The sequence below is a fragment of the Heterocephalus glaber genome, unplaced genomic scaffold, assembly GCF_053883595.1.
Source record: "Heterocephalus glaber isolate CG9 unplaced genomic scaffold, H.glaber_assembly_v1.0 deba00001509, whole genome shotgun sequence".
Taxonomy (NCBI): Eukaryota; Metazoa; Chordata; class Mammalia; order Rodentia; family Bathyergidae; genus Heterocephalus; species Heterocephalus glaber.
In genome coordinates, this window is record NW_028258325.1 from 1,730,973 (window position 1) to 1,758,915 (window position 27,943).

At 54.2% G+C, this 27,943-nt stretch overlaps 2 protein-coding genes across 15 annotated transcripts in view; one reads left to right on the top strand and one right to left on the bottom strand.

Annotated features, from left to right (window-relative positions):
• Fam193a (family with sequence similarity 193 member A) overlaps positions 1 to 7,846 on the top strand; it is a 138,211-nt gene extending 130,365 nt beyond the window's left edge. For all 6 annotated transcript variants that reach the window (XM_021260392.2, XM_013073071.3, XM_021260391.2 and 3 more), the window contains one exon: positions 7,094 to 7,846. In XM_021260392.2, the coding sequence (XP_021116051.2) occupies positions 7,094 to 7,187 (94 nt within the window). In that variant the 3' untranslated portion in view covers positions 7,188 to 7,846. The remainder of the gene's footprint in view (positions 1 to 7,093) is intronic.
• Tnip2 (TNFAIP3 interacting protein 2) lies at positions 1 to 27,730 on the bottom strand. 9 transcript variants are annotated; one of them, XR_015441244.1, is made up of 8 exons: positions 27,395 to 27,730; positions 20,681 to 20,974; positions 18,808 to 18,897; positions 17,840 to 18,067; positions 17,641 to 17,757; positions 2,504 to 2,721; positions 1,761 to 1,864; positions 1 to 1,504 (listed from the first exon to the last, which is right to left on the bottom strand). XR_015441244.1 is itself a non-coding variant. In XM_087187234.1 (6 exons), the coding sequence occupies exons 1-6, from the start codon at positions 27,677 to 27,679 to the stop codon at positions 2,716 to 2,718; spliced, it is 1,020 nt and encodes a 339-aa protein (XP_087043360.1). In that variant the 5' UTR covers positions 27,680 to 27,730; the 3' UTR covers positions 1 to 2,715. The 9 variants fall into 9 exon arrangements, 4 of the variants coding, with proteins under 4 accessions (XP_087043360.1, XP_087043361.1, XP_021116052.2 ...); XR_015441243.1 differs by having other exon boundaries at positions 1 to 968; positions 1,431 to 1,504; positions 1,761 to 2,721; XR_015441241.1 differs by having other exon boundaries at positions 1 to 1,864.
• Positions 27,731 to 27,943: the final 213 nt, after the last annotated feature.

The following is a 27,943-nucleotide window of genomic DNA, read 5'->3' on the forward strand; positions in this document are numbered from 1 at the left end:
TTTTTGTTTTTTTTTTTTTTTGGTACCAGGAATTGAACTCGGAACCTTGTGCTTGCAAAGCGGAGCCACTGAGCTAAATCCCCAGCCCAGGCATTTTGTTTTTTAAAGACAGGGTCTCGCTATGTGGTTCAGGCTGGCCTTGAACTCACTAGGTGGCCCAGGCTGGCCTCGAACTCATGGTTATGCTCCTGCCTCAGCCTCCACAGTGCTGAGATTACAGGCGTGTGCCACCACACATGGGTAGGATTTTCTTTTTTCTTCTTTCTTTCTTTTTTTTTTTTCCTGAGACAGGGTCTCGCTGTGTAGCCCAGGCTGGCCTGAAACTCAGATGATCCTTCTGCCTCAGCCTCCTGAGTGCTGGGATTACAGGTATGCACCACCACGCCTGGCAGGTAGGAGTATTTTAAAATCCTAAAACAAGCAGGAGAGTTCTATAAGAACCACCTCTCCTCAGTGCTCCCAAAGCAGCAGACATCCCAGTTCTCCAGGAGGCTGAGGCAGGAGGATGGCAAGTTCGAGCCCAGCCTGAGCAATTTCACAACTTAGTGAGACCCTCTCTCAAAATAAGAAATTATAGTGGGCCGAGAATTTAGCTCAGTGGCACCGTGCCTGCCTTGCAAGTGCAAGGTCCTGAGTTTGATCCCCAGAACCTAAAAAGAAAAAAGAAATTAAAGTTTTTACTTTCATGTTTGAAAAATTCCATATTAAAGAGATTCTTTAATTTTGTACACACATAAGTCATAAGGAAGAAATAAATACATATACTACAGCCATTAAAGTAAGAACACTGGAAATAGCTTCACTGCAGTTGATTTTAAAACAGAAGTGGAATCATGTACAAAATAAATCAACCCAAGGGAAAATAACAAGGCTGAGTGGTGGGAAACTGCTAGAGCCATCGAAGTAGTAGCCATGAGTCCTCTCCACGGGAAGCTGCATACTGCCACGTCACAAAGGTGTTTTCCTGCCTGTCCGAGAGTGGAAGGGAACTTCAACCCAAGGGCGACAGCACTGGCAAAGGGAATGCCCCACTTCACTGTACAGGACCAGTACTGTTGCCATACCCAGGTCTGCCACAGAGCACCAGAGAAAAGGAAAAACTAGCAGATTGTCTCTCATGAATATTAGGTGCAAAAACCCTAAAGAAAGGATTCTTGTAGCAAATCCAGTGGTGTGTTTTCAGAAGCAGTGTACATGACCAGGCTGGTCTGTGTCCAGAGTGAGGTGTGTAGTATCGGAAAGCACACCCACATTATTTGGTACATTAATATGTTCAGGAAGGGCCATTTAATCAATTCATAAGATTCAGAAAAAGCATTTGATAGATAAAGTGAGTCTTGTACACCTTTGACACAAACGTACAGTGTAAAGCATAGAAATCTAAACACACACAAATACTCTGAAAAAACTATTTTTACTTTTACAGTCACCTTAGAATGGTGGTACAGCACTTCCACGATTTGTTCACATCTGCCAGTGTTCCTAATCCGCGGTCCGTTCGTATCTGTGAAAGTTCACAACTTGAATGTTTGTAAGTTGGGACGTACTATAATAAGGAAATTGGTAAACTGGCAATAGACTGCAATACTGAAGAGTAAGGAAAGACTCTAACTTGATAAAGTGATTCACTCAGAGGAGAAGTGGCCGGAGCATTCTGTCAGGAGCCGCTGCCTGCCATGGGCAGGTGTGAAGCATGCATACAGTCAAACAGGAAGGAGAATGGGAGGCAGAGGGAGTGGAGAAAAGGAAATAAAACTCACCTCCATGGGTGGCCCAGTTGTCTGCATAGTAAATGTAAACAGGGATCTAGCAAGGGCTGGCTGTGTGAGATCAGTACAGAACTTCCTCATTTTTCTCTAACCATCTATCATTAGAAACAGTAGTTTACATAAAGCCAGGATTTATAATAGCGCCAAAAGTTCTGCGGTATTCTTGGACAGATCTAACAAAAGTTGTATAGGACCTATCATGAAAAACTATGGAACTTTGCTGATGAAAAGCATTCTAAAAGACCTGAACCACAAGTCCTGTTCAAATACAGGAAGAGTTACTCTCATAAAACTGTTGAATTTACCAAAAGCTATCTGTAGACCTAAGACCCCAGAATGGCTTTGTGGAACTCAGTGTTGTGTTTCTCAAGCACGGTGGGCAGGGTAAATGGTGAGGTGGCCCTGTCAACTTCGCGAGAGCCAGGACACTCTGCAGCTGTGTGCTGGGCTGTTGACCAGAGGCTTCAGGGCAAGCAGAGCTGCAGTGCTTGGCTCAGGGTGCCCAAGAGAGGTGGGAGCGCGTGCTTGGCACACGTCCACAGAGGCAGCTGCCATTTCATTCACAATGGCCAGAAGCTGGGAGCAGCCCAGGCATCCATCAGTGGGAGGGGAGTGGCAGAGCCATGGCACACCCTACACAGGCAGCCTGCTGTGGACATCCCTACAGAATGGCACAGAACCCAGGTTGCGAGCTTCCACCTAAATGAAATTCCAGAAGATATAAATCTGTTCACCGTGACAGGCAGCAGATCAGTGTTGGCCCTGCAGAGCCAGGGCAGGAAGGGCAGTGGGAGCTCCATGGACTTGTCCTGCACCTTGGTCGAGGTGACAGCCAGCAGGGGCAGGTCTGTCCCCGGTGTGAGCGCTGCACCAGCTGCAGTCTGTTGTGCACAAACCAGGCCTCAGTGAAGTGGGAAGTATGTCCACAGGCACATACATGGTTGTGTTAAGTCTATAAAGAAAGAGTAAAAAGTTAGCACCATAAAAAGCCATGATGGTTGTGTCTGGGAGGAGGAGGCCGGACTGTAATTGAAGAAGGCACTGGGCACTGTTGCCTGGGCTCTGGTCCCATGAGGTGACTGTGGTATGCAGTTTTTCACTTTACTCTTTATATTTCGTACATGTGTTACAATTTGCAGAAAAAATAAGTTTGGTTTACTGATACCTTCCTAGAAAAGTTAAAAGAACAAGGAAGGCTACTTTTCCTAGCCATTGTAAAGACAGAAATCAAGCTGGGTGTGGTGGCACACACCAGTAACCCCAGCACTCGGGAGGCTGAGCCAGGAACCCTTCTATGGGTTCAAGGATGGCCTGAGTTACATAATGAGTTTCAGGCCAGTCTGGAGTACACAGTGAGACCCTGTCTCAAAAAAGAAAGAAAGAAATTGAAAAATAAAATGTGGGAATGTAAGTAAGGTCAGTGCAGGATTGGGGTCAATCCTCAGTACTGCAAAAAGTAAAAAATATATATGTAGGGCTGGGGATTTAGCTCAGTGGTTTCGCTGCCTGCTGTGCAAGCCCAAGGACCCAAGTTCGATCCCCGATACCAAAAACAAACAAATAAACAACAACAACAAAAAATATATATATATATGAAAAAAGCTGGGGATGTAGCTGAGTGTGAAGGCCCTGATTTCAATCCCCATTACCAATTAAATAAAGTAAAAGACTTAGAAAGTCTCAGCTATTAAAACTGACACTGGGCTGGGGATTTAGCTCAGTAGTTTCGGCACCTGCTGCGCAAGTGCAAGGACCCGAGTTCGATCCCTGGTACCTAAAAAAAAAAAATTGACACTGATGTATAGTCAACAGACCCTGATGCTGGTACAGACACAAACCCCAGGGACAGCTGTGAAACCCTGAACCTCGGCTTATGATAGTGGATTGGCCAGTGCTGCGGAAATCCATATTCACAGATGGAGGGGTGGCGAGTGCCCGGAAGGAGCCAGCTGAAGTCACATCCCCACCCCACCCCACATCCAGGGTAGCTCCTGTGGGCTGCATTCTCAGGGTCCAAAGCACCTCTGGCTGGTGTAGCTCAGTTGTAGAGCATGCACAGCATACATGAGGCCCTGGTTCCATCCCTAGCAGCAGCCCAAAACAATAAAACAAGGGCCGGGGATTTAGCTCAGTGGTTCCTCTGCCTGCCTTACAAGCACAAGGTCCCAAGTTCGATCCCTGGTACCAAAAAAAGAACAAAACAATAAAACAAAACTTTCAATTTGGGAGAAAATCAAGATGAATATGTTTCTGATATCAGAGTAGGGAAAGATTTCTAGTTCAGAGCCAGCCTGAGCTTTTGGGGTGGGGGGGATGAGAAAGGGTCTTACTATGTAGCCCAGGCTGGCCTCGAACTTGTGGCAGTCCTTCTGCCTCACCCTCCAAGGGCTGGGATTACAGGTATGTACTATTACGCCCAGCTTTGAGCAATTGAGCAAGACCCTTTCTCAAAATTTTTTTAAAGGTGGGGGTCTGGGGATCTAGTTCATGGTTGGCTTTAATTCTCAGTTCAGAAAAAAAAAGGAAAAACCAGCCAAGTACAGTGGTGTGCATCTCTGGTGCTACCTACCAGGAGGCTGAGGCAGGAAGATCACTTGAGCCCAGGAATTTTAGATTAGTTGGGCAACACTTTGAGAGCTTGTCGATCAAGACTGACAAATTATACTACTTTGAGATCAAGGATTGGTCTTAAAGTGTATTTGCAGCACATGACAAGGATGCTAAAAAGTGTGAAGATACATTAGAGAAGAGGGTGGGAAAGCCAGTTGGAAACCAGCAGGGTCGCTCTGCAGGATGGGACTAGCAGGCAGGGGGCTGGCATCTCGGCCTGGCCAGGAAGCCACTGGAAGCAGCCATAAGCTCTGTCCTGCTGGGTTGTAGAGCCGTAGGGTCCTTGCCCTGCTCCCGTGTAGACCCCAGCAGGCAGCACTGGGGAAGGAAATCGGCAGGCTGCGGGATGCCCAGTTCCACCCAGGAGGCCAGCAGCCAGGGCTCTGCAGTGTCTTAACACGGCCCCCAAGCTGAACAAATGCCACTGGGGAAGAAGCCAGAGAGAGATGATCCCACTGCAGATGGCCAGGCTGCTGTGCAGGATGCACGCGGAGGTCACAAACCATGAGGGCCAGGGAGTGGCGCCTCCCGCAGAGGACGGCGGGGCAGTGCCGAGTCTGCGCCCTGGGACCCTCTTGTGCGTGTTCTGCGTGCCTAGTGCATGTGACTCAGTCCACGGCTGACAGTGCAGGGGCACCAGTGTGGGGCACAGGTCTCATGGGTTTCGTGCCGTGCTTGAGGCTTTGTTGGAAGCCTTGTTGTGCTTTGAATTGGATTTTTGTTTGTTCATTTTTCAGTTTTTTGAGGTATGGTCTTGGTGTATATATCCCAGGCTGGCCTCGAAGTTCCAGCCCTCTCACCTCAGCCTCCTGAGTGCTGGGACTTCAGGCGTGCACCGGTGCACATGACTCTTTGGAGATTCTCTGGGATGGTGCTGAGCGGAGATGTGGTTGATGTTTGTGAGCAGTATCTGTATAGAGAAGCGAGTGGGGATCCGGCCCCCCACAGTAACACAGGCAGTCAGGCCAGAGGTGTGTGCCAATTTGGGGGAGCAGCAGAGGCAGAAGTAGAAGCTTTGAGGAAGTGAAAGAGGTTGCGTCACAGGCTTGGCATGGCCAGCTGGGGCCAAGGAGGGGAATTGGGACTCTGAGACATGGCGCCCTGCTGCTGGGTGGTCAGCACACAGCTGAGTTGGACAAAGGTTTGTGGCTGGGTGACTGAACCGCGGCTAAGCAAACACCATTTCCAATTTCATTCTGATTTCTGCCCCCAAATTAGAGCTGGAATGATGAGAACTTCAGAAATTATGCAAGCGCTTTTAAATAAAAGAAATTGTTCTTTCCTTTTTTAATACAAAAATTGGCCAATGTTGCCTGGGAAACAGGACAAAGCATGTTTGTTTCCAAAGCATTGTGCAGGGGAACCTGCAGGGCAGCCCATGGCCCGAAGGGAGGGGGGCGAGGCTGTGGCCCTGCCTCACTGTCATGGGCACCACGTGCACACCGTGCTGTGCGATCGTGAACCCTCAGCTTTCCACGCTTGGTCCTGGTCATGTGGTCCCAGCTGTGGACCAGACCCAGCACACCCCAGGAGTATTTTACATTAAAGTAGTTGGGGAACAAAAGAGTATCTTGTGCTGGATGCGCGGATGCATGCCTATAATCCAAGCTGAGACAGGGATCTCCAGTTCAATTTAGCAAGACCCTGCCCCAAAATTAAAAAAAAAATCATAATGGGCTGGGATGGATGCATCACAGTGGCAGAGCACTTGCCTGCTATGTAGCAGGCCCTGGGTTCAATCCCCAGCCCAGCAAAAAAAACAAAATGTGGCACATTACAGCTGTGCAAGCCAGGGGCTTCACTGCCTGGAGTTGAGCTTGCTGTGGCCACAAGTGCAGTGTGCACGTTGGACAACTAACTATAGGACGGGGCCTGCAGCACTGACTGGTCCCTTGCAAAAAATGAGTGCTGGCCCCAGCAGGCACTGTGGCAGGTGAGGCCCAGGTTGCCTGCCCAACCGTGGCTCTCCCGTGCCATCAGCCATTGAGGACTGCAGTGCCTCTGCCTGAGACTCAGGCTCCTCCTATTGCCCTAAGCACATCTGTCCCTGTGGTCAGCTCAGGTCACTGCCTAGGGCTGCAGGGCGACTGTGTGACTCCCTGCTGCCCAGCCTCAGCGTAGCTGCCCAGCCTCAGCGTAGCTGCCCAGATGGGCTATTGCAGGGTCCTGTGTCCCGCAGCCTCTGTGATGGCTTAAGCCTGAGATGCCATACCCTCTAATCCTGCTTCCTGCTTCTGCAGCCCTGCCCTTGTCTGAGGAACACAGCTACAACCCTGTCCCTGCGCCCCAGCAGGCTGTGCTGTGGTGTGGTAGCCTTCACTGCCTGTTCAGGGAACAGAGCCTGCAGGTGTCCATCTCCGGGCGCCTCAGAGGGGCAGCGGTGACCCGAGGCCCTTCCTCCTTGTCTAAGATGCAGCCTCCTTAGAAGGGCAGGGTTGTGGCCAACAAGACGCCTCCCTTGGGCCTGTGGTGGGGTAGGGGCCTGCACCCCTCCCACCCAGAGCCCAGCCCTAACGAGCACAGTGGAAAGTGATGGCAGAAGGCAGCAGAAAAGGCCCAGGCCCAGTGGCCGCCTGCACAGGAGCCTGGCCCCCTCCAGGTGCCCTGGCTGAGCCCCCAATGAGCTAGCAAGAACACAGGGCGTCAGCCTGGCTCAATTCCTGCCTGGCTGTGCCTGTCTCCTTCAGTGACTGTCCAGCATTTTGTCTTTGCAGGTTCTGCTTGGACTCTGCTCGACAGACCCGGCAAAGACTGTCCATCAACTGGTCCAATTTCAGTTTGAAGAAAGCCACCTTTGCTGCCCACTGAGTGGGGACTGCCGGAAAAAGGGACGCACAGGAGGGGGCCGTCACCCAAGAGCCATGCCTTGCAGGCCCCCTGAGCCGTGTGCCTGCCTGGGCCTGAGCCCCAGCCCGGCCCTTGCTGCCAGCCCGGCCCGAGTTGTTAGCTCGTGTGCGTGTAGTCTGTGAGTGAGACTCCTTGATTGTAGCCGTGCTGTCAGATCGGAACAGTAGTTCCCACCTCTTCTTCCACCACCTCGGCCTCCGAGGCCTGGGCTGTGGCCAGAGACGAGTTTGCATCAGCCATGTGGCCCATGGCCCCTGCGTCTCGCCCGTCCTCCCATCTGTCCCACCGGGTGTGGCTGTCCCTCAGCTCCTGCGTGCCCTGCGATCACCGATCACCAAGGCGGCTGGGCGGGCAGGCCTCCTCCATGCCCCACGATCTACTGTTTCCGAGTGTACACGTTGCGCTGTTTGTGTTTGCCCCCGACTCGTAGCCAGCCTGTGTAAGACCCTTTGAGTGAGAACGTTGACGACAAAGCCCACCCAGCACTCACCATCCAGTCCGTTTAGAGCGTATGACCGTATTAACACGGAGGCCTGCCTGGCTACTTTTTAACATATTGTTAAGTAATATTAAAATCATGTCTTTCTTTTTGAAAGATGGAATACATTAGTACAGCAGGAGACCTCGTCTGGTTGCTTTCTGCTGGGGCGCCGGGGCCTGTGGGTGGCAAGTGGGTGATGTGCTCTCTTGGGGAGCCAGCTCCTGCCCATGGAGAGACTTCATTGATCCCAGGCATCCTCGCAGGGCGCCTGGGGGCCTCAGTGTCCTTAGGCTGGATGGGCCCAGGCACCCAGACTGCAGTGGGCAGGACACAGCCAGAGGCTGCTCAGAAGCCTCATGTGGATGTGCCTAGAAGCAGGGGTTCCCCCTCAGGGACAAGGGACCTTGTGCTAGGATGTGCCCCGAGCAGGGCCAGTGCCCTGGCACAGCAGGGGCCCAGTGGGCAGGACAGGGCCTGTGGCCTGCAGGTATCTGGGAGCACATGCAGAACTGCAACCTGGTACCCGGCGCCCCAGGCCCCAGGCCCAGAACAGCTGCCTGGACTTCTGTGCCAAGGGGCCAACAGGTCCTGGCTGGGTGGGGGTGGGGGTCTCCCTGTTTGCTTGGCTTTGTTTTTCCAGGTGGAAGAAGACACACAGCCCCTTTGTCCATGGGACAGTTCAGCCAAGACAGGCCCTGGGGACAGCACTTTGGCCACAGCCGTGTCCCCAACGGTCTTCCTGGGATGGTCCTGATGCTGTGCTGGGGACCAGGCCCTCCCGATCTGTCTAACAGAGCCACATCAGCAGCTAAGAGGAACCTCAGGGTCTCCACAGTGACAGCAGCAAGGACTGCTGGGACTGAGTGCTGGTGGGGAGCCCCTGGCTGCCCCCACACCGGTGCACCACCCCTGGCTGCCCACCCACCCCTGTTCTAGGGCCCCCACGTGTTTCTTTGGCTCTTTCCTCAAGGGGGCAGTGTTTGCTCTTGGAAACAAAGAAATACGAGGGTGAGCTGGGTGTGGTGGTGCATTCCCCTATTGGCAGCACTTTGGGAAGCTGAGGCAGGAGGACTGCAGGTTCAAGCCCAGCTGAGGAGAGAAGAGAGGTGATTGGGAGTCCGGAGGTCGACCCTCCCTGGCCTGGAGGTGGGTGGCATCCCACCCTGCCCTGGGGGCCCCCAGGGGCCTCACTTGCCTGTGCCCTCTGCATAGCACTGCACTCCTGGAAGAGTCCATGACTAGACAGCAACTTAACATGGAAAATTTTATTGATCTTCATATACATATTCATGCCATAAAAAGTCCCAACTATCTGGGCGTGTTGGTGGATGCCTGTAATCCCCACTACTGTGGAGGCTGAGGAAGGAGGATCCCTTGAGCCCAGGACTTTGAGATGAGGCTGGACAGCATAGCAAGACCCCCTCTCAGAAACCAAATGAGATGGTAAGGAAAAGTAAGGATTAATGCTTTCTCATACATGTATTTCACAGCCAGATAGACACACGTATACAGAGATGTATTTTTTGAGACAGGTTCTTAGTAAAATGCCAAGTTGCCTAGGCTAGGCCTCACCATCCTCTTGCCTCAGCCTCCTAAAGTGCTGAGATTACAGATGTGCACCGTCCACTCAAGAGAAAAGCAAAAATGTATACACATTTGCACGTGTGAGGTTATGCACACAGCTCCCATGACACGAAGTGACTGCACAGTGACGGGGAGGGCAGGGGGCTGAGCCCAGCCCGAAGAGCTCTGCCCGCTCCCCAGCCACAGAGAGCCAGGGCAGCCAGGACCCCAGAACCAGGACCCACCGTGACAGGCCCCTTCAACCTTGGGCTGAGCCCTCCCCTGCCTGTTGCCCGAACCCTATAAACCAGACAGCAGTCAGCAGATGGCTGGGCCGGCCAGGAGGCGGGGGGTGTGGGGGTATGGGCTGGCCCTGCTTGGGGCATCCCCCTTGGTGGGAGCCAGTTGTGCAGTCAGCCCAAGGGACCTCAAGAGCCCACGTCACAGCTGCTGCAGGAAGCCCAGCGTGCTCTATGGGATGCACACCTCCCGCCTCAGCCAAGGAGAACAAAGCATCAGTGTCCAGTCACCAGGCCGTGCAAAGCCCAGAGAAACAGGCCCCGAGCGGTGAGTTACCAGGCAGGCACCTGGAGGGACACAGGACAGGAGGGGAAGGGGACACAAGGAGATCTGAGGAAAACAATCTGAAATGAAAAATAGGCTGGACAGAATGAATCGCAGATTAGAAATTTCACCAGGTATTACCAGTGAGTTTGATGTCATATATATTAATGTTTAAAACAGATGGCTGAGGGGGCGGGGATTTAGCTCAGTGGTTTCACTGCCTGCTGCGCAAGCGCAAGGACCCCAGTTCAATCCCCAGTACCAAAAAAAAAAAAAAAAAACAGATGACTGAAAAAAACCCTGAAAATAAAAAGTCTAGGTACTGGGCCAGGGATTTAGCTCAGTGGTTCCATCGCCTGCCTTGCAAGCACAAGGACCTGAGTTCAACCTCTGGTACCAAAAAAAAAAAAGTCAAGGTCCTGAGTTTGATCCCCAGTACCAAAAGCAACAACAAAAATGGCTGTGTGATGGTTCATCTAGATTGTCAACGTGATTGGCTCAGGAGCCACCCAGGTGGTAGTAACAGACACTTCTGCTTATCTGTGGGGTTCATGAGGGCAGGACCTGGTCTCTTGCCCCTTCCTCTGGCTCTTCTCCTGCCCTCTGCTCCAGCTGCCATGCACCTTTGCTCTGCTGTACCCTTCCTCTATGACATTCCTGCTGTGGACCTGGCAGCCATGGACTGAACCCTGTGAAACCGTAAGCCAAAGTCCACCTCTCCTCTAAGCCATGGATGTCTGGTACTGCATCTCAGGAATAGAAAGCTGACTAATACAGGGCTAGGCTTAGAACCAAGGATTATTTCCGTTTTCTGCCATTTTCTGCAGGGAGTGCAGTCTAGGGTCCCCAGGAGACCCCTGACCCTGCAGGCAGCAGCCCTGGCACTTGTTTCTGTCCCTAAGTAATCACCATGCATAGTGGTCGTGACTTTGCAGTTTGAGGTGTGACAGCAAAGCCAGCGTAAACCCTGCTTCACAGTTTCACAGGTAGGTGCATCCTCATCACAGACACCAGCACCCTTAGCACAGTTTGTTTCCTCACTGAGAGTGCTCACCCTTCCATGTGAAGAAAGCATTCTACACTGCTCCTCAGCTTGTCCAGCTCACCAGCCCCTCCACCTTGTCTCTGTTCTGGCTGACTGACCTGGGAATGGGCGGGCAGCGCGCAGCTGGCGAAGGAGAAACATGCACACAGTGGGGTGGAGCAAGACTGCATCACTGCCCTACTCGGCACACTTCGAAAGTCCAAGCCTAGGATTCCTTCTGGAATTTTCCATCTGGTAATTTTAGACCATAGTTGCCCACAGGTAACAAACTTCAGGACGCAAAACTGGAGGAGAAGCTGCTGTATTATCTAAAACTTCAAGTTTCCAATAAAAGTGCAAAGCTCGAAGGAACAGGAAGGTATGTTCTATACACCCGTGAGGGAAAAATTAAAAGCAGACACTGCTGGGCCAGGGATTTAGCTCAGTGGTTCTGCCGCCTGCCTCACAAGCGCAGGGTCCCGAGTTTGATCCCTGGTGCCAAAAAAAAAAAAAAAATAGACACTTTGTGAAAGAAAGTAGATGTCAGATTTACCAGAAAAATACTTTTACATAGCTGGGTGCAGTGCCACATGATTGTAATCCTAGCTAATTGGGAGGCTGAGGCGGGAGGATTGTGAGTTCAAGGCCAGTCTGGGCAACTTAGCAAGACCCTTCATCAAAACAAAACTGGTGGGCCAGGGATTTAGCTCAGTGGTTTTGCCGCCTGCTGCGCAAGCGCAAGAACCTGAGTTCAATCCCCGATACCAAAAAAAACCAAAAACTCCTAAGTGCTGGGAATTTAGCTCAGTGGCACCACGCCTGGCTCATAAGCACAAGGTCCTGAGTTCGATCCCAGGTACCAAAAAAAACCCAAACTTTTAAAATCTAGTTGGGGATGTAGCTCAGTGGTAGAGCACTTGCCTGGCACGTGCAAGGCCCCAGGTTAAACCCCCAGTGTAGGTAAGGGAAGGCCACAGAAATGAAGGAACCATGATTAGAGATGGGAAGATGGGGACAACGGTATGATGGTAATGATTCATCGACAGATCATGACTCGTTTCAAAGAACCAACTGGAAACTACAGAATTGGAAAAGCATAATCACTGAAATAAAAAATTAGCCAGACACATTGGGGCATACCTGTACTGCCAGCACTCTAGAAGCTGTGGCAGGAGGACTGCAAGTTCAAGCCTGTCCTCGGCAACTACAGCAATTTAGTAGGACCCATTTCAGAATAAAAAGGGCTGGGTATATAGCTCAATGCAAAGGCCCTGAGTACAAAACAAAAGGGGATTTGACACTAGTTTGATACATTATTGCATGCTAAAGAACAGGGAGAAAAAGAATTTTTAAAAATTAATATAAACTGGAAGTGGCAGCATACACCTGTAATCCCAGCTCCTCAGGAGGCTGAAGAGGAGGGTCACAAGACTGAGCAATTTAGTGAGAACCTGTCACAAAACCCAAAATGAATAAATGAATTAAGAGTGCTGGGAATGTAGTGCAGTGCAAAGGACCTGGTGCAATCCCCAGTAAGGAGAGAGAAGGAGGCAGAAGGTGGAGGGGTGCACACAAATTGTTCAGAGCAGGAAAATCTCCAGACAAACCAAGGGTGTCAAGAGCAGGGGCAGAGCCGCGGGGAGTCCCTGGCCTGTGTGCACAGAGCCACCCTTGGTGTGAGGAACACTGCCGCCCAGAGCCTCCACCGCGAAAAAGAGAGAGGAAAGCTGGTCTCAAACTCACGGGGATCCTCCCGCCTCAGTCTCCCAAGTGCTGGAATTATAGGTATGTGCCACCATGCCCAGCTCCTATTAGCTTTCTTTTTTTTTGGTACCGGGGATCGAACTCAGGACCTTGTGCTTGTGAGGCAAGCGCAGTGCCACTGAACTAAATCCCCAGCTCTCCTATTAGCTTTTTATTAAGTATTTTACACTGTTTTAATGGTTTACTCTAGAAATTCCAATATGCTTCCTTAATTACAGCCCACCTTAAATCAATGCAAAAATCTTACAGTAGTGCAAGTCCATTAAATACACCCCATGTACACACACCTAATGAGTGGTTGTGGCCATTTCTTTTTTTTTTTTTTGGCTTGAAAGAAATAAATTTATTTTAAGAATCTACCTCAGATCCAAAGCCTGAGGAAGATGTGGTTCTTGGAAAAAACTATCTACAAATTTGGATGGGAATAAAATGACATTTCACTAGCCTCTCTGAGAAGTAGTATTTCTTCAATTATGAAGGCTTTTTAAGAGCCACTGTAGTATAGGCAGTATCTGTGAATCTGTCACATATGGAAATAATTTTCTCACGTTATGGTTGTTGGCCACGTTTTGAAATACTATTTGCATTCAACATTATTTCAAAATTATGGTTGATAGTAGACGTACTACGTGTTGTCTAACTAATAAAAAAGCACATTAATGCACATTTTTTTCTCTTCCACTCTCTTAACTACATTCTAAAGTAATTGGCTTCATTTGTAATCCTCGGTAATCAGATGTGGTGGCGCCCGCCTGTAATCCCAGTTTCCTGAGAGTTGAGAGTGAGATCAAGGCCAATCTGGGCAACACAGTGTAACCCTAGCTTTAAAAAAAGAAGCAACAGAAGAAAAAGATGATCCTGAGTAATTTGCTGTATGAATTTTAAAACATTTTTTCAGAAAAAATGGCTCATAAGCTTTACTAGACTGCCGAAGGGGTCTCTGGCTCAAAAAGGGCTGGAACCCCAACTAAGAAGTTATGGATGGGCCGGGGATGTAGCTCAGTGGTTTCACCGCCTGCTGCGCAAGCGCAAGGACCCGAGTTCGATCCCTGGTACCAAAAAAAAAAGAAGTTACGGACGTTCATTCACTTAATGGCCCTCTTTTCCGCCCCCAAAAATCTCAGGACAAAAGTCTGCCCCTGGTGCAGAATTAAGTAAATTCTGAGGAAATCAGAGCCCATCAATCATAGAAACCTCTTTCAAAACCCAGGAAGCCACCCCCACAGGCAAAGTCGCTCGGACTCTCCCCAGCCTCTGCTCTCCCTCCAGGCCTAAATTCCCCCAGCCCTCTCCAGTGATCCTGCCCCAGACCCAGGGCTAACTGGAGAACTCTTGCCTCTGCTCCTCCCTCTTCCGAGGCAATCCCCCCATCTATCAGCTGCTGGACTTTCCGGGAACGGGAACGAACAACACCCCAATTCTTTTCAAGCCCCGAGGCAAACGCCTGCCCCTCACTGGGCGCCACCATCTTGGTCCACCGTACCTTTACATGTGTTTTAAACCATTGCTTATTCACCTCTACTCACACTCATGCTCTTTATTCTTTTGTTTCTATTCTTCTATACAGATCATTTTCCTTTAGGCTGAATAATTTTTCTTTTTTGCAATGTTGAAGACCACCCAGGGCCTCACACAGGCGAGGCAAACACTTGCCACTGAGCTACATCCCCAGCCCCCTTTATTTTGAAACAACATCTAAGTTGCCCAGGCTGGCCTTGAACTTGCGATCTTCCTGCTTCAGCCTCTCAAGTAGCTGGATTACAGGCGTGGGCCACTATCCCCGGCACAGTGTGAACAATTTCTATAATACAGGTATTTCTTCTAGGACAGCCTGAGGGATATAAATTTTTTTAGCTTGTGTTTGTCTAAAATACCTTTATTCTGACTTCATTTTATTTCACATCCCTTTATTTCCAGAAATACGTTATCTCAGACTCCACTCTGGTAAGCCCTGAGGCTGGGCTAACAGTCTGAGACCCCAGTTCTGTCGTCTTTTTGTGAAGTATTGGGTATTTTTGTTGGTTTTTTTTTTTTGTGGTACCAGGGATCGAACTCGGGACTTTGCGCTTGGGAGGCAGACGCCGGAACCACTGAGCTAAATCCCCGGCCCAGTATTGGGTTTTTTAACTGGCCACAGCTGTGATCCCCATACTTAGGAGGCTGAGGCAGGAAGATCTCTAAGTTTGAGGCCAGCCTGGGCTACATACTGAGTTCAAGGCCCGAACTACACAGCGAGACCCTATCTCAAAAAAAGGAAAAAAGGAAGTCTGTGTTTGGCCCCCTGGAACTTGGGTGGTTCTGTAGGGCAAGGCTGTTCTGATTCATCCTGGGTGACCTTGCTCCCGGCATGTGCCGGGCTAGGGGTTACCAAGTTCCCCCGGACTCAGATCCCGACTGCTCCCTTTAGCATGGTCAGAACTCCCCCAGTTCTGCTCCCTCCCAGGGCTCCCCAAGGTCCTCAGGCTCACATCTCAGGGTCAGTAGGGGTTTGGAGCTCCTCTGCCTGGGGCTCCTCTCTCAGGAGCAAAGCTGCCCCCCATTTCTGTGCTCAGGTAGCCCCATTCCTCCAGCAGCACTGAGGGGCCCATGGGGGCTGCACCGGGGAGGGGACACCTGACCCACAACCGAGAGCTGAGGTGCATGGAAATGTGGGGCTCTGGGCTGCGGGACTGAAGGAGAGAAGTACAGCACGGCTCCCGCTGACTGTCTCTGCCCGGAGATTGGCCCGCTCCCTGCCAGGCCCTCCTTCACTGCCCAGGCCAGGACCAGGACAGGCAGCCAAGGGCAGTGTGCTGGGTCACCTCGGAGCGTCCATGGCTGCTGCCAAACCCCGCAATACCAGCACCTGGAAGATCCTGGGGTCAGCTCCCAGCTCAAGGCCTTGGTCCTGTCCAGGGCGACATTGGGGCTGCACGCCCAGGAGTGTGGGTAAGACTGGGAGCTGAGGCATCTGCCTGGCTGTGCAGCTGCTGAAGAGCTGGCACAGCGGTGCCCCTCTCTGCTGCCCTCAGCTCCTCTCAGAGTGAGCCAGGAATGTCCCCAGCCTGAGGTCCCAGAGCAGTCATGGCAGTGAGGATGTTACTGATAACCATATGTATTTCACCTCCAGATATGGGACAAACGCTACTGCAGTGCAAGTGTTCAGTGCGACAGCCCCCGGTGTGACATGGCTCTGCACTGGGTGGGGACACGTGGGACACTGTGGAGCAGGACGTGGCTCCGGGGCTACTCCTTCCTGGCACACGGGGACGGGTCTGGCTTCCCTGGCAGTGTGGGGACCTGCACTCCAGCAGAGGAGACCGCCACGCTCTGCTGGGCACCACCAACCTGCCTGTCTGCAGCCACAGGGACCGAGGGCGCTCTGAGCTGCACCTCATAGAGCGGTCTCCCCACCTGGCCACCTCAGCGCGCATCTGCGGCCGGGTGGCCCCTCACTGGCAGCACTCCGCCAGGTGGCCCAGGAGCGCCTCGCCCTGCTCATCACTGAAGCGGCGCAGGCAGTGCGGGCACTGGAGGTCGCCCTGTCCTCTCTGGGCTGTGCTGGGGCGCCCACCCTCCTCAGGGGCTTCCAGCCTCCAGCCCCCGGGTGCCTTGAGCTCCAGCACGTCGGTGTCTACCATGGCCGTCTTGCTCCCGCCATGGATCCAGCTGGCACCCAGCTCTCGGGGGTCCTACAGGAAAAACAGAGGCCGGGCTCGGGTTCCGGCAGCTAAAAATGCCTCACCCGCTACCCCTGGCACCGGAGGGACCCCGGAGGGAACAGCCCAAGTGAGTCCCACTTACAGCTGGCTCTGACATCCCCCACCGGAACCACCGCAGAGCAGGAGGGGCTGCGCCCAGCCCGCCCTGCACCATGCCGAGGGCCTGGTGGCAGCAGGGGGCCGTCCTGCGGATGGCAGTGCCATCATCCACGTGGGCCTGGCCCTTCCTTTCCACTCTGAATCCAAATTTGGGCCTCCCTCAGGTCTGCGGCTCAGCACCCACGCCCCAGCACCACTGTTCAGGGCTCCCAGTGCTCCCGGCCATAGCAGTCTCACCAGGAACCCTGCCCCGGGCTCAGCAGGCTCGGAAGTGCTGCTGGTCACTCCTCTGCCCAGAAGTCTGAGAGGCCCCTGGACGAGCCACCTGGACCATCCTAGACATGAGGCTAGAAAATGCCCAGGCACAAGCAAATCCAGGAAACCCCTGCTTCCCTCCCCCGCAGGGGATGGGCTGGAGGATCCTGCCCCGCACCTACAGGCCAGGGCTCAGGGAGAACCAGGAGTCACAGAACACACAGACAGGGAGAAGGCTGCCAACGTGTAGGGCCTGCCCTGGCCTGCTGGGGCTGGCGCAGCCTCTGGCACCTCCTTGCTGGCTACAGATGAATCCCACCCTGGTCCCCCATCCACAGGTAGAACTGGTGCCTGCGCTGGCTCCTGCAGGAGACTTAGTCTAAGAAGAAAGATGTTTGCTGTGGCTCCCCACATCTTGTGGGGGAGAGGGAGGCAGGGGCCACCCACGGGCCCAGCGTGCATCCTGCTCACACCCTCTGCCAGCGCAGGTCCACAGTCAGTGCTGGCACCGCCACTGCCCAGTCCGCGTCAGGACAGGAAACCCCAGGACAGCCGCATCTGACACTCAGCGGCTGAAGACATTGCCTCCCCCAGGACGAGTGTGGAACAGAGGTCTGAACGGGAGGAGTGGGAAGAGGCAGCTGGTGCCCTGCCGGGCCTGTCAGTTACAGCCACTCCAGGGGGACTGCACTGAGGGCCCCGTGACATAGTGACCAGGTCTTGGCCTCCCTGCAGGACAGACGTGGATGCAGCTGCTCCTCGGACACCTAACTGTGACGCACAGGCACCATGCCTGCCTGCTCCACTGCTGGACGCCGCTGGAGCATGAGGGGCCCTGCCCACACCCGGGTCCGGCCGGGCCTGTCACAGCTCAGCCCCGGCAACCCAGGCAGCAGGCAGGCCAGACATTCACAGAGAAAACGCAACTCCCAGCCAACCCAGTGGAGAAGCGCCTGCACCCACCTGTCCCCGGGGCGCCCGGAGGAGTGAGGCCACCCTCTCCTCCAGCTCCTCAATCCTGCTCTGAGCACGCTCCCGATCTGCCCTTTCCGACATGAAGTCATCCTTGTGAGCGAGGATCTGGGAAGACACGTGACACTCGTCTCTCCCCACGACCACAGCCCCCCAGTGCCACCAAGGGGGCCTGGCCCCGGGCCCACACCTGCTGCTCCAACATCTGCACGCGCTCCAGGGCAGCCTCCCGGGCAGTCCTCAGGGCCTCGCAGTCGCGCATCTTGGCCTCCAGCTGGTGGTTGAGCCGGGAGATCTCCTTCCTCATCAGCTCAGGCTCCCGGGGCGCCGGCAGCCCCCGCAGCTGCTCCTGTAGCCCCCTCACATACTCGTCCCTGCTGGCGTCGTAGCGCTGCCACTTGGCGTTGAGATCTTCCACCTGTGGAGCAGGGCCAGGGCCAGTGGCCACAGTGCACAGGAGGCCGCACTGGGAATATGTCACCACGGTGACATCCACAGCAGCGCTCCCAGACATGTGCTTAACTCAGTTTTCCTGCCTGAAAAACTACTTTCTGCTAGACAAGGTGATGCTCGCCTGTGATAGCAACCGCTTGGGAGGCTGAGGCAGGAGGATGAAAAGTTTAAACCCGGCCCGGGAACTTATCCATCTGCCTCAAAAAATAAAAAGGGCTGGGGATGTAGCTCAATGGTAGAGCACTTGCCTAGCATCCACAGGCCCAAGGGTCAATCCCCAGCTGTGTCCAAAAAAAGTTAGTTGGGTGTGGTGGTACACACCTGTAATCTCAGCATGCTGAGAGGCTGAGGCAGGAGGACTACAAGTTCCACCCCAGCCTGGGCACTTTAACAAGACCCTGCCTCAAAATAACATTTTTTTAAATTTTTCTTTTTTCAAAAATAAGGCTGGGGATATAGCTCAGTGCAAAGGCCCTGGGTTTGATCCCCAGTGCTACCAGAAACAAAACAAAACTAAACAAAACACAACCTACTTTCTGAAAGCAGTTCCTGTACTTCCTTTCTCAACTGGTGGATTAATTCTGGGGGCTGGAAGGCAGGGTGTATCCTGCACATCCTCTGAGAAAGGCCAGGCTCCGAGCTGAGCAAAGAACCCGTCGCCTGCCAGGGCAGGTGCTTTCCTCAGGGAATGCTGGGGACACTCACGTGGGTCACTTTCTGTTTCAGCAGCCGATTTTCCTCCTGTAACTTCTCAACGACAGCCTGGACAGCGGCGTCCCCACCCGTCCGCTCTGGCTATGTGAGAAAGGAACACAGGAGAAGCCGCATCACTGCACAGGAAGGGACCCCAGCCCATGCTGAGGCAGAGGTCAGGGCCCCCACACCTCACCCATCAGGAACTGCTCTGGTGACAGGCGCAGAGCAGACCCACAAGGGCCTTCCAGCTCCCGCTCCCTATGAGGCCCTAGGCTCTTCCTGCCACGGCACGGTCATGTGGGGGACTCCCCGATCCAAGCGCCCTAGAGCTCAGGGTCTCCAGGATGAGCGCTCCACATAGAATGAAAGCTCTCCCCACCGAGACTCTACCATTGCGGGGGGCAGGGAGGACAGGAACCTGGCAGGGGCAGGGGCAGGGCCCGGAGCCCACTCCCTCCTCGCCCCCATGCGCTCCTGTGCACATCCGGCAGCTGTGGCTTCCTCAGGTGGGCAGTGGCCTTGCAGAGCCTCTGCAGGGTCGAGGTCCAATGAGGAAGCCACATCCCACTCCAGCCCCTGACAGGAACAGGCTGACTTAACTGAAAAGCACACGAGACATCAACTGTGCCCCAGAAGTTCCATGCACTCATGCACTAGGCAGTGCAGGGGACTGGGTCAGTGACATTATTTTTATTTATTGTTTTTTGAGACAGTGTCTCGCTATGTGGTTCAAGCTGGACTTGAACTCTTTGTAGCCCAGGCTGGCCTTGAACTCACGGCAATCCTCCTGCCTCAGCCTGCTGAGTGCTGGGAATACAGGGATGCACCATTATGCCTGGCCTTCTTTTTTTTTCTCAGTGATGTTATTTTTGGGAATTCCCCTTGAAGGACAGGAAGTGCGTGTCCTAGCCCAGCCTTCCCTGGAAAGCCCCAGGTGACTCAGCCATCCCCAGGGCTGAGCAGTGACATTAGACAGACGGGGTGGCTGCCGCCCTTCCCCTTTGGCTGGCCATTCTGGGTGGCCACTGGCAGAGCCACAGTGCAAATGTCACAGTGGCGCAGAACCGGGTGCCTGCCTCCCCGCAGCCGGTGCTGTGTGTGGGTTTCTGAAGTACCGCCGTGTCCCAGAGAGATGCCGCCCAGAACCTCACGACCCGGAAAGGTGCGTCCTGCTCGCTAACAGTGGGAAGAAGGCACCTCGGGCAGCGCCAAGCCCCACCGGCCTCTGCTCCTCCTGCCAGGACACCCGGCCTGCGGTGCCCCTGCACCCCCATGACACCCTCTGGATGCCAACATGGGAACCCAAGCCGCCCTGCTGTCCCCAGCAGGCTGGGCACGGCCCTCTCCCCACCCTGCCTTGTCTCTTCTCAGGTGCCACAGCCGCCGGGCCCAGGAGTCCCGGGCTACCATCTGCTGGCCCATCTCACACCGTGTCCAGCTGAAGGTCACAGTGTTTACAAGGACGCCCGAGTATCCCCACTGATGGCACAGATATCCCCAAAGCCACTCAGAGGTGGCAGTTGTGACTCTGCTGAGCCCTCAGGGGCAGTCCTGCCACTCGGATGCACAGAGAGTGAGGAAGCTGGCACCTTTGGTGTGGGGCTGAACCCTGCATGTGTTGGGTCTGGAGCCCTTGCCGGGCCCGGCGGCATCATTGTGCGTGTTTTCTCCTCCGCAGAGCACACGAGTGACAACACTTGGCCAGCAGCTCCTCCGTCCCCAGCCCTTCGCAGGCAGAGCCAACCAAGGTGCTGTGCCCACTCACACAGGTGCGCTGGGCAGCACAGGGCTGGGAGGCAGCCGTCCCCAGGGTGCTCGGGCCCCAGCGGGCTGTCCTCACAGAGCTCGCCCTGCCTCCCGGCAACACCTCAGCCCACTGTACCTTGTCCGGGCCTTTGTCCCCCACGGCCCCCTGTGCGCATGGCCGCTCCTCCAGACACCTGGCCAGGTGCTGGCAGATGTGGGCGGTGGCGGCCAGCGTCCTGCGAAGCTGCTGGGTCTCGCCGGCCAGCGAGCGGCACAGCAGGCCGCTGGCGGCCCGGGCCCGCTCCTTCTCTGCCACGCTCCTCCGCAGCAGGGCCACCTCCTTGTCATGCTCATGCCACGGCTGGCTCAGGACCTGCTGCAGCACCCGCTCTCTGTCCTCCAGGCGCCGGGTGAGTCTCTCCACTTCCTGCTGGGCAGAACAGAAGCAGCAGGGTCAACAGCAGCCGACCATGGAGCCCAAGAAAGGCTGCCAAACACACCTCTAGATCACCGCACCCCACGGGGAACACACCAGCGCGAGCCTGTTTCCCAGTTCATAGGGTGCTGGGTGGGATACAGCGTCATCTAAAACTGTTCTCAGGAGCGAGTTCACAGTTTTGGACTTCAAATCAACAAATTACTAAAAGTAGCAACCCGAACATGTCTTGGATAGGAAAGGAGAGACTTCCTGCAGGGGGAGCCCCAGAGGATGGCCTGGGAACAGGACCTTGTTTGGAACAGGGTCTCCGCAGATGTCACTGGTTAAGATCAGTGGCTTACCGCTGTGCTTTGCCATTCTGGGAACAATACTACGCTTCTGTTCCCCGTGTACAGAGCAGGTGACATGGACCCTACCTTACAGGGTTTCTGGAGGCTCACATAAAATGATAAAAGTAAAGGTGCTGTTTCACATATTAAGAAGTACTCAATAAATGATATCTATAATTTTTAAAAGATCAAGTCATATTGATCTGGCCCTGGTTGGGATGGGCCCTGATCCAATCCTACTGTAGACAGCTAAGTTAGGTAGAACTGTGTCAGACAGGGCTGGGCCCTCGAGGGAGTCAGTGCAGAAGAGAACACCACCAAACCATGGCTGGTGGTGCATCTGTTGAAGGCCAGGCCTCAAGATAAAGATGGAATGGCCGGGGATTTAGCTCAGTGGTGCCACCACCTGCCTTGCAAGCAGAAGGACCTGAATTCAATCCCCGGTGCCAAAAAAAAAAAGAAGATAAAGATGGAATGGCCAGGCCTACATGCCTCCCCGGGGGATAAGGAATAAATTAGATTATACTGTAATTGGTATCTCCTGGTCCGATAAAGTCCAGATAGGCATCAGCCACCCTGCCGGGTGACCAAGACCTCCCAGTCCACCCCTTCCTGAAAAGCTCTTTGTTCTTCCCTTGCCATGTGACCTGCTTCCCCACTGGATCAATGTTGCCTAAGTGGCTATACTTGTAATCTTACTGCTTGATCATAGTTTTGACCCACATTGTACCCATCTTGTGATTTTGCTGTATAAAACTTCCCCTGAGGGCTGGGGATTTAGCTCAGTGGTTCCGGCGCCTGCCACGCAAGCGCAAGGACCCAAGTTCGATCCCCGGTACCAAAAAAAACCCAAAAACTTCCCCTGAGAAGTGGAGTCTGTGGCAACCCACTTGTAGGTCCTCTCCTGTCTCAGGAGGTAGCTCTCAGTGAAGTTTTCCTGCTCTTAACCTCTGTTATTCCTTAGAATTCATTCTTTGATTTTGGGGAACATGAACTTGATGTATCCAACATCTAACAGGTTAGCAGTTAGATTTTCCCCATATCAATCACAGATGTCCTCACAGGAAGAGGGAAATGGAGGCAGTCGCGCACAGGAAGACAGAGACCGAAGCGATGCTCCTCCACCAAGGCACCCCAGGGACTGCGGCCATAGGCAGAGGCTGAGGAGGTTGGGGGCCCTCCCCAGAGCCTCTGGACAGAGCTGGCACCTTACTGTGGGCTTCTAGCCCCCAGAACTGTGAAAGCGCTCAATTGCCGTTGCCTTCAGCCGCCAAGTTTGTGGTACTTTTTTTGGTGGCAGTTCTAGGAAACTAATATGCGCAACCCTGATGCCTCCTTTTTTTAAAAAAGGTCTTAAAATGACAATTTTGTTTTGTTATGTTTTTGTTTTGGGACAGGGTCTCTCTGCAGTCCACACCGATCTCCAGTGAGGGACTTTAGGCACTTGGCACCAGGCCCAGCCAAAATGACGATTCTGTGCTTTCCTGTCTTCCAGGAACCCTCTGAATAACCATTACCTGGGGGCCGATGCAGAGAGTCCTGGGGGAGCTCAGGAGCAGACGCTCCTCACCCCAGCTCCAGGGTGTCTGCCCAAAGCGCAGCACCTGCCTCCTGTCACCTGCCTCCCAGGCGGGCCACCTCCCAGGCCAGGGGAGGGCCACTCGCCACTCTCACCAGCCATTACTCCCCTCCTCTGCCTGACCTGCATGCGCCCGGCCTTGGGAGAGACCGGCCTGCCTGTGCGCGAGGAGGCTGCAACCTCTGAAAGCTGGGCAGAGCCTCGGGACAGCGGAGAGGTGCCCCAGGGCCACCCCTCAGGCAGCCCTGCCCTCCCAAGGCCGCAGGTGCCCGCGGGTGCCAACTGCCCTGCCCAAGCCAGGGCACTCATGCACATGCCACAAGCACCTGCCTGGCTGAGCCTGCCCACGGCCTCAACACAAACTCCTACAACAGGACAGCAAGGCCGGGTCCCCTTTCCTCTCAAGTCCTCCTGCCGATTAGTCCCCTGGCACTGGGCCTGAAGCCAAAAGCACGTGTCTGTTTCCTAGCCTTGAATTTGTTTTCTTTTGAAACCAACCATTCGTGAAGGAATGGCGCAAGCAGGCCTTTCCCACATCCTTACTCAGTGGGCGATGTAGCGGGGGCTCCTGGACTCCCTTTCGGCAGTGTCACGGACCCCAGTGGGCCAGGCCCACTCCTGCCTACCTTCCCCTCACCAGCACCATGCAGCTCTGGCGCTTACGTGGTACAGGTGGGAGAGAAGCGCCAGGGACACTGAACCAGGCCCAGCTCCCCACACCGATGGGGCCTAGATGGAGACCCCCAGGTCTACGCGCGTCACACTCGCTGAAAGCTATGCTTCAGCAGGAAGCAGAGAAGCATCACCTTCAGCTCCTGAAGTTGATCAGGACAAATGCATGTCCTGTATCTGCCTCCCCATCTACCTAGATACGAACAGAAACACAGACAGCCATGTATCCGAGAACCGGACATCACAGGCCTGGGGATGGACGGGAACTCCACCCCAGCCCTGCTCAGGTGGCCCCCTGGCAGCCGACCTCCTCCCACGGCAGTGGGACAGCCTGGCCTGAGCCCAGGGCTTTCAGCATTGCTGGCTGTGCATTTAGAGAAATGGGCCCAGTGTCCCATCCAGTTAACAATGGGCACAGCCTCTCTGCCTTTGCCCTGGGGTTAGATGACCAGGGCTACCGTAGCAGAGTACCACAGACAGGGTGGTTTACACTGCAGGAATGTTCTGGAAGCCGGAAGTCCAAACTGCAGGTGTAGATGGGGCTATGCTGCCTCCGAGGGCCCTCAGGAAGCTCCTGCATGGTCTCCCAGCTGCCAGTTGCTGCCTGGTAGTCAGGGCGTGTCTCGTCTGCCTCGGCCTCCACATGAGCTTCCGGTACATCTCCACATGGCCATTCCACAAGGACACTGGCCACTGGATTAGGGCCACCCTCGTCCTATATGACCTCTTTTTAACTTCTTATATTTGCAGAAGCTGTTTCCAAACAAGGTCAGATTCACAGGCTCTGGACGGACATGTGTTGGGGGAGCAGTTCAGTCAGCCATCACCCGCCCTTCCCAGGCGGACTCGAGTCTGCAGCCTGCTCTGATGCTGATGAAGGTGCAACAGGGGGACTGGAGCCCTGGGGAAGGCAGCGCCCTGGGCCCTAAAGACACAGACTTCAGAGGCACTGGCCAGCCCCCATACACCTGCCTCGGCAGCCTCTCGGGTGCTCTCGTCCCAACTGGGGGCTCTGCTCCTAATGAGCTGCTGACATGGCCATCGATGATAGCAATCCGCCAATGACTCAGCTTTTTTTTTCTTTTGTACTGGGGATTGAACTCAGTACTTTCTCACCGAGCTACATCCTCAGCCCCTCCCATTTTTTATTTTGAGACAGGGTCTTGATAAGTTGCCCAGAGCGGCCTGGAACTTGGGGTCCTCCTGCCTCAGCCTCCTGAGGAGCTGAGATTACAGATGTGCACCCCTGTGCCTGGCTCACCCTGTGGTTTGTTTGTACCTGGGATCCAACTTACGACCTTGCAATTTCGAGCCGGGGCAGTGCCACTGAGCTAAGTCCTGGGCAGCCCTGTGGTTTTAATCCTGCTCTGCTACCTCGGTGAACACATGGCTGCCAGGAGGATGAACCTCCCTTTCACAGGCTCTGTGGTTGGCCCCAGGCTAAATGTCAGGTGAGCAATAATTGCTTATCAGGTATTAAATTTTTCTTATTAAAAATGACAGACACGCCCACATGCATGCCTCCTTCACACAAGCCTCCCTCATGCTGTGTCACCTCAGACTGCTGGCAGGAAGGCGGTCACAGGGTGTGGCCCCTTGGCCTGGCACCTCCAGTCACGTTCTTCACCCCAGACCACTTCATGGCACCTTCAGGACGCACTGCTCTGTGATGGCTCACTCTTCTCTGCCAGCTCTGGATCCCACAAAGGTCATCAGTGATCCTGGTGCCACCACGGGTCATCAGAGAATGAAACACATCCCACCGATACACAGGCACTGCGCCAGGCACAGGCCACTTTTACTCCAGCTGGGACTACGTTCTGGCCCACACGGATTCTTCAGCAAGGCTCTGTCACATTAAAGGACAGAACAGGGTCCATCCAGACCAACACTTGCACTGAGTGAAGAAATCCCAGAGGTCCCCACAAGTTTCCTTATCTCTATCGCATCTCAGCTACTCCAGGTGCACGCGGGTGCAGTCCCTCATGCTGGCACGGACATGGCTGCTGGCCTGACCTCGATTTCTTCTGGATCAGAGACCCAAGGAGCTGTTCCAGAAACAAAGCTGCTTGCTCTTCCTAATCCTGGACAGATTGGGCCACCTGCAGCTTCTCCCTCTTCGCTCTCTTGTCAGTCGCTGGTGAGATGGTTTGTTGTCATTTCCATTGCTTTCTGGCCCTTAGGTTATCTAAGCTTGTTCACAATTTTCTGGTTTTAATCAGTTGTCCACAAGCACAGTGTTATTATTACTGCACATAGAAATATAATATTTATATGAACCATTTTAAATGAATGGTAGTAATGTTTTCACATTTATCTTATTTTCACATTTATTAATTCCTACTAAAATTAAAGTATGCTATTCACAATGAATGATTTCAAATATAACAGTGTTATATTCACTGGTAGCACCTAAAGACAATAAGCATTCCAGGGGACAGTGGCACACGCCTGTAATTCCAGCACTCTGGGAGGCTGTGGCAGGAGGCCTGCAAGTTCAAGCTCAGCCTGGGCAACTTAGCAAGACCCTGTCTCAAAATAAAAAACTACAGCTGGAGATAAAGAGTTCAACAAGAAGGCCTTGGATTCAAGGCCCAGTATGGGGGTGCGGGGGGACTTAAGAAGAAGGAAGAAAATTTAAAGACAACATAGTATAAAAACAAGCATTGTATTTACACTGCTTTAACAGCCACAGTTCCTGCCGTGCTTGTTAAAGTTAGGCTTCGATGTGTATGTGTGGTCATAAAACACACTAGTTTTGTGTGAGCCTGCATTTATCTCTGCAAACTACATAACCTAGAGCTGTGTCACAGAAAAAGAGTTCAACGATGAAAATGGATAGGATTTATCAGAATCCCCTTGTTCAACAGGTTCATTGTGCTACCTATGTTTAATGTTTAGTCAGTTGGTTTCGGCAGACTGAAGAGCATACATTAATTCCATATTTAAAATTACGAGAGTAATGTCAACAAAATTCTCTAAATAAAACTGCAAAATTATACTACTTTTAAATCTCAAAACAAAACCTCCACATAGAGGTGCCACTGCCGCCACAGACCGGTTCCATCCTGGGCCCCGCTGGTGCCTGGACACCCTTGGGCTGGGCACAGGGACACCTGGCCGCAGGTGTTGAGAGCCCACAACGCAGCGGAGGCCCCGGCCCGGCGTCGGCCACAGCTCCTGAGGTGCAGGCACTCAGCGGGGACCCAGCCCGGCGACTCTTAACTTCCCGTCTGCCTGATGCGGTGCAACCCACTTCTCAGAAGCGAGAGCTGGCGTGGGGAGGCGCCTGGCCGCAGACTGGACTTCACCTTTCGAAGACGCCGCCCAAAGCCAAACGTGGCGAGCACCGGGTCAGCTTGCTAAGCGTCCGGTCACTTGCAGAGGAGAAGCACGGGGAGGCGTCCGGGACCGCTGGCCACCTCGCCCTTGTGGGTTCTGGGGATTCTTATTCTTGATCCTTTCCTTTATTTTTCCGATATGTAAAATCACTTTCATAATCAGAAAACAAAAGAGGCACGTTCCTTTCCCTCTGGGTCCGGCTGCGGAGCCAGTCCTGGAAACAAAAACTATGTTCTGCAGGTTCCTCCCCTGCAGGCTGCGGTTCCTCCCCGGGAAACCCGAACAGCCGGGGCCAACCGGGTAACGGGGCGCCCCCGCAGGCCGAGGGGCCGCGGGCGACGCCGACGGCGCCTCGCTGCGCTCCCGCTCTCCCCGCCTTCGCGCTTATCCCACCGAAAGCAGGCAATTCGGTGACAGGAGGAGGAACATACGCTCGCGTCCGCGCCCCGCGTGCCCGCTCCCGGCCGCCCCACCTGGCCCGGCCCGCACCTGGCGCAGCTGCGCCTCCTGGCCGCCGCCCTCGTGTTGCCGCAGCTGCTCCCCGAGGCGCGCCACCTGCTCCAGCAGCGCGTCCACGAGCGACGGCGCCGCGTGGCCCTCGAGCGCGGCCAGGCGGGCGCGCAGGCGCGCGATGAGGGCGTCGCGGGCGGCCAGCTGGTCCTGCAGGCGCCGCAGCTGCTGGCCCGCCTCGTGGTATAGGCCGCACAGCAGGGCGGCTGCGCGCGGGGGACCCTCCTGGCTGCTCAGGCCCGAGCCATCGTCCCCGGACGACATGGCGGCGAGGCTGCCGGGACTTCCGCGCCGGCCCGGCCCGCGCCCCGCCTCCCGCCTCCCGGACCCTGGCACCCCCTGCTTTGGAGGCCGGCCCCGCCCCTGCCGAGAGCCCCGCCCACCGCAGCAAGCATGCCCCCCCCGAGCCCCGCCCACAGCCCAGAGCCCGGTACCGCCCCCTTTCAAACTCCGGCTGCGTCCCCAAGCCCCGCTTGGTCCCGAGGTCCGCACCCGGGTCGCCCCTCCCATGCAGCTCCTGACGGGAAA